The sequence below is a fragment of the Bombina bombina genome, chromosome 8 (genome assembly GCF_027579735.1).
Source record: "Bombina bombina isolate aBomBom1 chromosome 8, aBomBom1.pri, whole genome shotgun sequence".
Taxonomy (NCBI): Eukaryota; Metazoa; Chordata; class Amphibia; order Anura; family Bombinatoridae; genus Bombina; species Bombina bombina.
The window spans coordinates 8,969,644-8,983,189 of record NC_069506.1 but is presented as its reverse complement, the minus strand read 5'-3'; the positions used below and the strand labels follow the sequence as shown (position 1 = coordinate 8,983,189).

Sequence of the window (13,546 nt, the reverse complement as noted above, 5' to 3'; positions counted from 1 at the left end):
GACTATATGGCCAGCTTTGCTGGGACTCTTTGCCATTTCCTGTTGGGGAAGAGATATTCCCACAAGTAAGGATGACGCCGTGGACCGGACACACCAATGTTGGAGAAACAGGCAGATTTAGAGTTTATGAATTATAATAATTTAACAATGTTGATTATGCAAAACTGGGGAATGAATAGTAAAAGGTGTTACCTATCTTTTAAACCATAAAAAAAATAAAGTGGACTGTCCCTTTAAAGGGTAGTTTCTCTTGACTGAATATTACTGGCCCTCCTTTCACAAACCTATCAATGCTATAAAATTGTCACTCTATAGTCGTAGGCCTACTAACCAATGACATACAAGCACTCTTGCATACGTTTTTTTTTTAATCTCGGCACCCAAATTGTTTATTTGTAATAAAAGTTATTGTGATTCTCATTAAAGGACATTGTCATGCACCAAAGTCGTTAAACAAGTTAAAATATCTAAGTAAAATCTGCTTAAATGAAAGTGAAGTTAATAAGAAGTGCAACTGATACCTATGAATATCTACTGCCCACTTGTTAACTCCCACAGAGAATGTTTATTTAGCACAGGAATATCATATTTATTAAAAAAAATGCACTGGGATATGTTTTGAAATACCGTACTTTAAATGTTAGTTAAAACATCTACATCACATTTTTGGTGAGAATGTGGAGAAAAATATAAAAGAAACACAAAACAGTATATAGATTGCACTCAGATAAAAACAAATATTTTTTATTAACATACAAACAAATAACATTCACTTTTGCATTTTCACAAAGTAACTTAACTGTAACCGCTTTCCCCATTCCACAGAAATTTAGGAGAAAATAGTATTCAGATTAAAAAAAAAGCATCTATAAAAAGACACGTTTGCCTTTTAGGCTGGTGACAAGAATTTTTGGCACAGCTGGCGTCAACATTGGCAAATGCATGTGGGAATTTTTAAAGCAGAGAAACAGTACTTTTATTTTATTCAAAAAATAACGAAGAACTCCATCTCTAAAAACAGAAATGGAAGTAATTATAGATACGTACACATCTTTTCAAGTCCTGGTTTTATTTTTTGCTCGCCGTAATGGCGATCATTGTGTAGACGCCAAACTAAATTCTCCCTTATTTTCTTTTATTCTCTCTGTTTCCAAAATAAGAGAGCCAAGAATATATCCCTTCCTTGCCAAATCCCAATGGTGTTTGGCTTCACAAACTACCCTTTTTTCACCTCGTTTTCCTGCTGAATTGGAATTGTGCAGCTGGTTGTGTGATTGTTCAGAAATACCCACACCCACAGGCTAAACATTCTCCATTACCCAGTCAGCTCCTGTCATTTGCTTGGCAAGAGATATGGATGTTCAAATTATTCCGAGCTGAGCAATTTAGAAGGTGCATTTGCTCTGTTTTATCTGTGTAATGCCAGGATTCCTCTCTTGCCCTCCAGTAGAAGGCAGCTCTGACTGTACAGGACGATAACCTCTCATCAACCCGACACTGGATTCATGTAATGATAATTATCAAACACTATACACATTTATCACAAGCAACCTGTTTATAAGCATAGAGTTGCTTAAAGAGATATGGCAGTATATGCTGTAACAGTAATACAAGTCATCCTGAGTTTGCTTCTGGTGAGCATCCTATTTGGCAACCTTAAACACATAAGTAAAATATACTTTTGCTGGTGGTTGAAAACAATGGTATCTGGTACATCAGCTACTGTTCAAGTAAACTAAGTGGCTTATAAAATACTTTTGTTAACCAGATCCTGTAACTGACCTGAACCATTTTGTGCAAAATGATCTGTAACTGTATATCTTGCGAGCACACGATGTTGGAACTTAGTACAACCTTCTGTACGAATATTCTGTTTACATGTTCATGAGAAGACACCAGATATGTGTGTGTTTGTACACGTTAACATGCACTTATGAAAATGGCAGTGGAATTTTGTTGAAAATAAAACACATTTCTCAGCACTAATGATTTTTGATTCAGTTTATACAGTAGTTTCCCTCAATATACCTTTTATAAACACACATTAGCAAGAGTACTGAATAAAGCAGCACTGTTCAATTATTGAAATAAAATATGTTTTCGAGTTTCATATCAATGATGAATAAGGCTCAATGCTGCACAGCAACAAAGGGTATCACCACCATACAGTGCCTTGTTGGGGGTGGTTTGCAAACTCAAATAAAATCTAGGTTTTGTGTTCAGGATGGAGCTGGAAACGTCAGTCGCCCCAACACTCTATTTCCAAAGATTCAGAAGCATAATCAGTTTGCTAGATAACGACCCAGAGCTTTTCAACCCTAATAATCTAAGGCCACAAACAGCCCGTCATTAATTCTCTGCACCTAATTTGTTCAAGCAACATAAATAATTTAACTTTGTTCAGAATCCCTCTGCTTTATACGGACAGTCAACAGTCATAAAAAAATGTGCATCAATAAACCACATTACCCCCTTAAAAAGGATCCAAATCTTCAGTTCTCATGTTTAGCTCTAACTGCACAAGCCCTCACGGACAGCGATCAGTACCGTACGCTGTGACAGGAAGAGAGATGCAACTGCTGAGTGAAAGCTTAGGGAGAGGATTGGCAGAACCACCTGCAGCTAATTTAAATAAAAAAGCATCATACGGGGAAGCCAGAGGCACAAGCTGAAGAGGATTTGCGCACGTAGAAATAAACATAAGAATTGAAGATTCAGATCCTTTATAAAGGGGGTAATGTGGTTTATCAGCGCTAAATAATGAACTCTCCCTCCTAAGACGACATTTCTCAACAGTGAGATTTGGGTGTAGTGTATATGTCATTTACTTACAGAAACGGGAACTGTTAAAAGAAAACGGATAATGAGAGCGAGACGGATACACTTTGGTAAAGATTTGGGGGATAAAAGACAAACATAAGTTTATACAATGTGCATCGTTTGCATTTTCAACAATTAAAAAAAAAAATACAAATATGAATAAATATTTCTACAAGGAGAGACCATTTTTTTTTAATTACTTTGTTTTTGACTGTAGAGATCTCAAGACTTTCACACACAACAAATCCATATATACCCAGAACGGTCTCTATACAAACACACACACAGATTAGTGCTGACGACAAACCTAAAAAGCATCAGGGTCACTGCCCTACCTATAGAATCAGTGGTTCACATGCACTAAGGCACCAGTGGTTTCTACCTTCGTTCATAAGGCTTTAAATATAAAAGACTAGGTAGTTAATGCTATGTGAATACACAATGTTGTACAGCTTTGATCTTATTGATAATATTTTGCTTAGTCTTAATAATAATCTTTTGTCTAGTACTGGGACGAGAAGTAAACCCCAGCACTATGTCACAGTTACAGCAGATGCCCCTTGTATGGATTCCATGACTGCAGTGAAACGATTGCACAGGTCGTAAGGTGAGTGCGGACGGATTTTCGGAGGTTCCTTCAGTACGATAATGTCGTTGGAGCAGTCTAACAGCCGTGGGAGAAACTCCCCCAACTTCAGTTGCAGGTTGTCTGCAAAAAGGGGAAATACAAAAAAAATATTTTAGCTGCACTCAAGCTTATTAGTTTTGCTGCCTAACACATTGTCTTACAAAGGACAAGCAACACACTTCAGTCCTCTGTGGCTGTGAAAGGGTTAACAAGCGCACAACTTTACAAAAAGTACAGGGTCTGTGGCTAAATAAACCGTTAATAATTCAATATCATAATGAAGGTGTTAAATTCTCTATGTATGATGTGGAGAGCTGCAAGTGTCGCTGGCACAGTACAACAATAAAATAATGTGTGTGAATTCTTCACTGTCTAATAAGTACTGCTCAGTGCTAATTTGTATCCTACCCAGTGTGCTTGTGACTCTGGTGTCTGGAATTCATTGCCAGCAGAGACAGATTTCTGACAGCCCATTAATCTCGCTTTGCGCGGGCTTGGAGGGACAATGCGTATTCTAATGTGCCATAAACTGAAATCGTTATGCTTTAATCTTTCTTGGGAAGAGAAGAGAGGGGGCCGACAGTCAATAAATATGCAGGGATGTTAAAAGTGACACGGGTTATTACTGCATCAACTGCTTGTGCAGCTTAAATAGGGAAGAAAGCAGAAAATAAAACTGCATGAAAGTCAAATACACAGAGGTCAAAGTTGTTGTTGCTGACAAATTTCTGCAGTTCAGTGCAACTGCCCCGGTCATGTTCACATTTGGAACCAAAAAGCCATCATAAAAACAAAAATGTATGCTTACCTGATAAATTTCTTTCTTTCCTGGCATGGAGAGTCCACAAATCCATTCCAATTACTAGTGGGAATTAAACTCCTGGCCAGCAGGAGGAGGCAAAGAACACCCAAGCACAGCTGTTAAGTGTCACTCCCATTACACATAATCCCCAGTCATTCAGCCGAAGGAAAATGGAAAAAGAAAATGATACAAGGGTATAGAGGTGCCCGAGGTTTATACAAAAAAAGCCGCCTTAAATTAAAGGAACAGTCAACACCAGACTTTTTGTTGTTTTAAAAGATAATCCCTTAAGTACCCATTCCCCAGTTTTGCATAACCAACAGTTATAATTATACAAGTTTTACCTCTGTAATAACCTTGTATCTAAGCCTCAGCAGACTGCCCCCTTATTTCAGTTCTTTTAACAGACTTGCATTTTAGCCAATCAGAGCTGTCTCCATGGTAAATTCACGTGCTTGAGCTCAATGTTATCTATATGAAACACATGAACTAATGCCCTCTAGTGGAGAAAAACTATCAAAAGCCATTTAGATTAGAGGCGGCCTTCCAGGTCTAAGAAATTAGCATATGAACCTCCTAGCTTTAGCTTTCAACTAAGAATACCAAGAGAACAAAGCAAAATTGGTGATAAAAGTAAATTGGAAAGTTGTTTAAAATTACATGCCCTATTTAAATCATGAGTTTTTTGGACTTGTCTGTCCCTTTAAGGGCGGGTCGTGGACTCTCCATGCCAGAAGAGAAATTTATCAGGTAAGCATAAATTTTGTTTTCTTTCCAATGGCATGGAGAGTCCACAAATCCATTCCAATTACTAGTGGGAACCAAAATCCAAGCTAGAGGACACAGAATGGAAGGGAGGGAGAACAAGATATGCAGACCTAAACGGAAGGCACCACCGCTTAAATAAACTTTTCTCCCAAAGGAAGCCTCAGCCGAGGCAAAAGTATCAAATTTGTAGAATTTGGAAAAGGTATGCTATGAGGACCAAGTGGCCGACTTGCAGATCTGCTCCCCAGAAGCTTAATTTTTGAAAGCCCAAGAAGAAGAGGGACAGCCCTAGTGGAATGAGCCGTAATTCTCTCAGGAGGCTGTTGTCCAGCTGTTTTATAAGCTAACCGGATAACACTTCTCAACCAGAAAGAAAGGGAAGTAGAAGTAGACTTCTGGCCCTTATGCTTACCAGCAAAAACAACGAACAGGACAGTGGATTGCCGAAAATCTTTGGTTGCTTGCAGATAAAATATTAGAGCACGCACAACATTCAGGTTGTGCAACAGACGTCCCTTTTGAGAAGAAGGGATAGGACAAAAGGAAGGAACAATTTCTTGATTGATGTTGCGATCCAACACTACCTTAAGAAGAAATCACAACCTAGTACGAAGGACTGCCTTATCCGGGAAAATGAAGGTAAGAGGGACCACGCTGCAGAGCCGAAAACTCAGACTCCACGATCAGTAGAAAAAGCAACAAGAAACAAAACCTTGCAGGATAATAAGTTAACAACAACAGTGTGCATAGGCTTGAACGAAGCCTACTGCACAACTCTAATAAGATTAAGACTCCATGGAGGAGCAACTGATTAAAAACAGGACTGAAGCTGACTAAGGCCTAAACCAAAGATTGAACTTCTGGTACGTTAGCCAGACGGTTGAGCCCAGAATCAAAATGGCAGAGATCTGGCCTTTCAGAATCCTTACGGATAAGCCCTTCTTCAGGCCCTCTTGAAGAAAGGACAAAATGCGAGGCACTCTCGCCTGACACCAAGAGAAATCCCTAGATTCACGCCAGAAAAAGTTTGTACGCCATACGTTATGGTAAATCTGCGAGCTATCGGCTTACAATCCTGAAACATTGTATCAATCACCTTATCGGAAAAGCCTTGTCTAGACAAGACTAGGCATTCATCTCCAAACAGTCAGATTTAGAGAATCTAGATTATAATGTAGGAAAGACCCTGAAATAGAAAGTTCTTTCACATAAGGAATTTCCACGGGGGAAAGGACGACATCCATACCAGATCAGCAAACAAAATCTGCGAGGTCAAGCGAAAGCGATGAGAATCACCTAAGTCAGCTTCAGATAGATATAAGCCAAGTCCTAAAAGAGGGGAAGAAAAGAGGTGCCTGATGGTGTAATAACGCAAATACTTACAAGGAGTACAGGTACGAATATCCAAATATACTCACAAGCCCAGGTGCACATCTAGTGCAATAATCAGCAGACCGAGACAGCCTGATGAAACAGCACAACTGCTGAGAAACGCGTTGCTGTGCTCTTTTGTATTTTAATTGCTTTTAAATAAAGTACCGTCTTTTATCCACACCTTGCTTTTAGACTTTGGAATTGGTATATTAAGTATTTGAGTATACCTGTGGGTAATCCCTATAGAGAACTCTGGTTTTCTTCCCTGGGTCCGGTGACGTTTTTAGAGGTTGTACATATACATACACATATATATATATATATATATATATATATATATATATATATATATATACACACATATACACACACACATATATATATATATATATATATATATATACATACATATACACACACACACATATACAGTATATATATATATATATATATATATATATATATATATATATATATATATATACACACATATACATAAACACACACACATACATTTTTTCACGAGAACTAGAGATTAATCATTTACAATTCACTTTGCAAGTTATGTATTATAACCTGTTCTGTTTTCTCATATATAGTCACAAATTATTTCAATGACCTAATTTAGAGTCACAAATGATTTATTGTCTATAATTTTCATCTACTGAATATATATCCATTTTTTGTAATACTTTTTCAACTTTTAATGAATTTTTTTATAATTTTTTTTATATATATTTATTCAGTTGCACTTATTCACATACATTTTCCACGTTTGATTGAATTGGTGCACCCTTTTGTATACAGTTTTTTTATACAGTATTTTTCTGTACTGTAGTTGTTCCTACTCAGACAGATATGGCTAACACCTGAGGAAGGAGGGCAAACAGAGGAAACACAAAAATTAGACCAAAAAAACCCATGGAACCGCCTATTTGCGGATCCTATATCTTGATCCGATATCTTGTAAGATTGGCGTTTAGATGAAAACACCATCAGATCCAACTCCTGAACTCCCTACCCGAGAGCTACCAATGAGAATACTTCCGGATGGAATGAAATTGTGAGACTCCATCTTCATAGCTAAGGAGCTCTGAAATTTCTCCCTGGTGGCAGATATATGCCACCAAAGAAAATGTGTCCAGTTGAATTTGATAAACCAAACTCACCAAGAGACCAAACTCAGAAGAAGCCAAACTATCAGAGCATCGGAAAAAGAGCTGAAAAAAAATTATGCTTACCTGATCATTTCATTTCCATCTGTGGGAGGAGAGTCCACTGCTTCATTCATCACTTGTGGGAATTCAGAACCTGGCCACCAGGAGGAGGCAAAGACACCCCAGCCAAAGGCTTAAAGGGACACCGAACCCAAATGTTTTCTTTTGTGATTCAGATAGAGCATGCAATTTTAAGCAACTTTCTAATTTACTCCTATTATCAATTTTTCTTCGTTCTCTTGCTATCTTTATTTGAAAAAGAAGACATCTAAGCTTTTTTTGGTTTAGTACTCAGGACATCACTTTTTTATTGGTGGATGACATTATCCACCAATCAGCAAGAACAACCCAGGTTGCTCACCAAAAATGGGCCAGCATCTAACCTTACATTCTTGCATTTCAAATAAAGATATCAAGAGAATGAAGACAATTTGATAATAGGAGTAAATTAGAAAGTTACTTAAAAATGTCATGCTCTATCTGAATCGCGAATTTTTTTTTTGGGTTCAGTGTCCTTTTAAATACCTCCCCCACTTCCCTCATCCCCCAGTTATTCTGCCAAGGAAACAAGGAACAGTAGGAGAAATATCAGGGTATAACTGGTGCCAGAAGAATAAAATTAAATTTAAGTCTGCCCACCAGAAAAACGGGCGGGGGCAGTGGACTCTCCTCCCACAGATGGCAATGAAATTATCATGTAAGCATAATTTATGTTTTCCATCTTATAGGGAGGAGAGTCCACTGCTTCATTCATTACTTGTGGGAACAAATACTCAAGCTCTAGAGGACACTGAATGAAAAAAACACGAGGGTAAAAGGAGGCGGACCCTAAATTGAGGGCACCCTAGCCTGAAAACACTCAAACTCCCGACAAAAAAAACTGCTTCACCAGGAGCAGGAGGACAAAAAGGAAAAGGCACAAATAACTGCCCAACAGTTAGAACCAGCAAGGCCCTTGCTAGAGACCACTCAGAATCACTAGACTCAACCGAGCCCTGAAGAGACAAAGTCCCAGTAAAAGAACACTTATTAAACAGCGCTTACTTCCAAACAGGAAAAAGATCTTTATCACTATTGCTGGTCAGATTTCAATTAATACTCTAAACTACACACAAACTATGTCTGGTATCAAAAATACTCAAATACACAGTCTAAAATTGATTATACATTCGTCACACAATAGAATACAATAAGTTAAAAAAATTAAGGCATTAAAAGTTGATACAAATCCAAATCTAAAAGATACCGTTAGATATATTAAAATTTATGAAATTAATGAGTTTAATAACATAAATAAAATTCATACAATTAATGAAAACCGGATCTCATCTCAAACCACGAAAGTCTGGGTGTACTCGGATAAATCTGAATGATCCAAAAACCTGGTGCAGCTGTTTACCGGGGGTGTCCTTCGTGCCACCCGGAGTAGGGTAGAATCCAGAAATCTGTAAAAAACAAAGCTCAACCAGATTCAAGTGCAGATATTGGGAATAAAACACACCACGCTACTGAGTTGCACTTACAATGTTACCAATTTTATTATGCACTGCAATATAAATGTATGAAATACACGGTCCATATAAAAAACGTCTCTCTTTCCTCCAAGTCAGTCTATATATACGGCACTCACTACATGCGTGTTGACATCCCTTGAAGACTTCCGTGCCTGTGGCTTGAATTACGATCGCCGTACTGGAAAAGGAGGTACACAGTGTAGCTGCTGCAAAATCCTCTAGGGCATAGAAGGGGTTAAACTTGCCAGAATAAAAGCCAAGCCACAGGCACCGAAGTCTTCAAGGGATGTCAACATGCATGTAGTGAGTGCTGTATATAGAGACTGACTTGGAGGAAAGAGAGACGTTTTTTATATGGACCGTGTATTTCATACATTTATTTCAACCATTGGGATATGTTGCAGTGCATAATAAAATTGGTAACATTGTAAGTGCAACTCAGTAGCGTGGTGTGTTTTATTCCCAATATCTGCACTTGAATCTGGTTGCGCTTTGTTTTTTTTTTACAGATTTCTAGACAAAGTCCCGCAGGCTCTGAGCAAGCGAATAAACCCACCCCCGACCAGAAGGAAGGGAAACATCCACATTCTCCCGAAGGTAAGAAGGACTCATAAGGGAGTCCGAAAGGACCCCCAGAATACAAAAGGACTAGGGCATCTTGAGGAAAAAAAACGCCAAGGGTAACACCTAGAGAGTAAACAAGGAAGAAACAGGGCAAAACCAAAGAAAAACCCTACCGACCTAGCAGAGCACGGGAGGAAAATCCCAAGGGACCAAAGTAAAGCCCTGAAAAACTAAAGAAAGAAAGAACCCCTACCCTACGCAGAGTGCTAACTCGCACCCAGGATAGAGCAACCGAAAGACAAACCGTCCCCGGGAGCCGCAAAAAACAGCATCAGATATCTGAATATGTTCCTCCGAAATCCATAGGCTTCCTGCTGCAAAGGTGGTCTAAGCGAACACAAGGCACCAAACCTAGCCCCTCAAGCTAGTAAACTGCACAGGACTGTCTTCAGCAAGAAAAACTCCAAAGTAGTGCAGAACAACACTACCCAAGAAAAGCAGAAAAGGAAGGATAAAACCCAGAACCAGCAGAGAAAAAACTACCTGCTGAGGGATTTACTGCGAAGCCTCCCCTCTAAAGAAGGCTCACAAGATCTATGATACACAGTCAAAGTTCAACAGATCAGACAGATCCCTGACCCTCACTCCGGCAACAGACCCAGCACCAAAGTGGCTGGCAATGTCCAGAAAAAAAAAGGAATTAAGAAATTCCCAGAATCACCAAGACCATCAGGAAGGAAAAGGGAGGGAATCCAGCCCCCCAAAAAGAGCTTGGGTTCGCAGCTCCCTTCCCGATCACTAAGGACACTCCCAAAAGGAGACCCTCTACTGAACTGCAATAATGGCATGTCACAAGAAAACCAGCCATTCACTTGACATCCTGCATTCAAGGCAGGGGGGGACAACCCCACTGAACAGAGGAAGAAAGGACCTCTGAGTACCAGGCGGATATTGTGGAATGCCAAATCCCCCCAAAGGGGGGGAAATAAAAAACAGAACAGCTCACCCGCACACAGGTATGGAGTGTAAAGCTGTAGATGGACTCAAAAGATCAAGTACGGAATGAAAAACTAATCGGCCACTACGGTCGGCCCAGACGAAATGTCCCGTTCTCCGATAAGAGAGAGAAAAATCTGCTTGTAGGAACTGAAGATGTTCTGGAAACGGGAACTGGGCCGACAAAAAACAGTCCTAAGGGATCTGATACAGAACCCAAAATGTCCAGTCAAAGACAAGGACAAAAATTCCGACACCCGGAACCGGCTTATCCCTGAGGAACCACCAGGTTACCCCATCCACAGCAGACCTTGCACCACAGGCGATGCAATCCCAGTCACATCAAAGACACCTTGGACACTGAACTCTTACGTAAGTATCCCAGACACAGAGTGCTACAAAGACCCCAGCGGGATTTAAACTCCCAACCTAAAGGGTGCTAGGCAATGATAAAAGCCACACAGCGACTCTGTTTGACCGCTAAAGGCTCTAGGGACAACGTCCAAAGACTAAGGTAAACGAACAAGAGAACAGAGCCCAAACCTGGAAAATCTAGATTGAAAAAATAACAATAGTCTCCAAGATCCTCTCAGAATACACTTCCCGGAATCAGTACAGCTCTAGAATTTACGATAAACGAGCATTCTAACCCCTTGCGAATGAAAACGCAAATGCCTAAACAGAGGCAACACCCGAAAAGGAGACCATAAACTGTCGAGCTCCAAAAGTATGGGAGAAGACGAGATCCCAGAAGTGGAACAAAGACCAACAGGCCCTATCTTCCTGAAACGGATGACCAGAAAGCCAATCCCCAGGAAAAGGACAAAAGGCCCAATCAGCCTCGACCCTAAGGAAGAGGTACCGTCATCAAGGAAACAGAGTCCAAGAGGACAATCCCAAAGGAAGCCTCAAAGGAGGAGACTAGTAAGCGCCACCAGAACCTGAAACCACGGATTTCTATGGAATCCTCTGAACCTCCAACCCACTATGGGAAGGAGAAACACTCTAGCACCTGAATCAAAAGAACTTAGGAGTCTACAGATTACGCCCTAGCAGGATCCGAACCTCGGAAACCACACCAGCTAAGCATTGATAGGACAATAAGGAATGAGCACAATCCCTCTGATGCCCCCAGGAGATAAGAGGACCAGCCTGACATCCTGGAACAAAAGGCCACCTATAACTAGTAACGCAAAACAAGAAAACGAAACTCAAACAAGAGTCAACCCCTCGGCACCCCTACCGAACCAGGAATAACGGGCACCACGTGTCTGATATAGACCCCGATGGAAGGAAAACTAGTACCCGACCAGGACCAGCCTGAAGCATAGGGCACCCAAGGACTGCCCAAGGCCACAGAAAGTCGTCACCCTAGAAGGGAGAGACAATAAAACAGACAAACCATAGAACATAACACTGTCCTAACTTCCATGTAACTTCAGCGGAAGGGCCAATGGGACCACAAACGCCCAAGAAGAACGGACACACTAACAGGCACAGCCGGTCAGTGATCTAATTCTCCCAAAGCTCAAAATTGAAATAGGATACCTTAAAGGATTACTTTCTGTTATAATTTTTAAGCTAAACAACTAACATATTAAAGTTAATAAACATTAATTAAAACCTACTGACCTATATTTTCTCCAAAACGAAGTTTCATAACATTCTAAAAGTTATATCTTTTATTCGCCGATGATGTCACGTTATCCTGCCCACTATTTTCAGCACTGCATGTTCAAAATACTTAAAGCAATAACTTTGTGTTTAAAGCGCCATTTTGAAACCTAGGTACTGTAAACGGATTGGTACAGAGCAAAGGATACCCATGGAGTGGGTTTGGAAAACAATTAAATTTGCAGACAAGATTTCTGATATACGGTAGAGATATGTTAATGAAATGCTATTGATAAAAAGCGTATTTGGGGTAGTTAGTTAGTAACAGGCATAGAAAATATTTACTTAAAGTGGCCCTTTAAAGAAAAGAGTAAATTGGAGACGCAAGGAGATTACTTCTTCCCCCCCCCCCGTCTAATCCAGCTTGCCGTCCGGGACAGAAGACAGAGGACCCCTCGACCCATCAGGACTGGGATTCTTCCGCACCGTCAAAATATGCCGCAGCAGGACACGAAGGCGCACCAGTCTATAACGAAAGGCAAGACTTACCTCCGTTGGGGCAACTGACGACCCTAACAATTGGGCCCCTGAAGCTTCAGAGAAAAAAGCTTCCCCAGAGGGCTGATCTGACTCAGACGATCCCCCGTCTGACGAGTCCTGGTTAACAGAACACAGACAATATCTCTTCAACATCTCCCTTCCTGGAAGATGTAAATGCGCCAATGCCATAGATATGGTCACGCGGAAAGTGCCGTAAACTCTAGAGGAAACAAGCCGGGACACCTGCTTGCATAGCCAAAGAAGGTTCTAGGTTACTCGCCTCGCAGGATATGGGGTCCCCAGAGGCGGAAGACTCGGCGGACTCTAAGTTCCCTGTTGTTTCGGGAGAAAAGTGCACTCTAAAGCGGCATGCGGAACATAACTGATGGGCGTGGATTACCCGGGCCATTTCATACTCTGTGCAAGAAGTAGAATCTGAATCTGAGACATCCGTCTCCAAAAAATGAGAACCTCCCATAACTTGGATAGAAATTATGGATAGGAAAAATAAAAACGGCACCTTACACCTCCAATGGCTGAGGCCCTCATGACCTCCTATGACCCAGACAACTAGCGAAACAGACTCTCCTCTTCGCCACGCGGTCAGGAATACGGAAATGGAGACTAGACATGCGATCACCGTGCAGGCCTGGAAAAAAAAAAGCGATCCAAGGCCACAAGGACCGCGCAGCCTGATAAAGACCGTTAT

The 13,546-nt window shown here is 40.6% G+C and overlaps 1 protein-coding gene across 3 annotated transcripts in view; it reads right to left on the bottom strand.

The window, feature by feature from the left end:
• Positions 1-723: 723 nt before the first annotated feature.
• The window catches only part of USP28 (ubiquitin specific peptidase 28), a 229,213-nt gene continuing 216,390 nt past the window's right edge, over positions 724-13,546 (bottom strand). For all 3 annotated transcript variants that reach the window (XM_053690114.1, XM_053690115.1, XM_053690116.1), the window contains one exon: positions 724-3,529. In XM_053690114.1, coding sequence (XP_053546089.1) covers positions 3,354-3,529 — 176 coding nt within the window. In that variant the 3' untranslated portion in view covers positions 724-3,353. The remainder of the gene's footprint in view (positions 3,530-13,546) is intronic.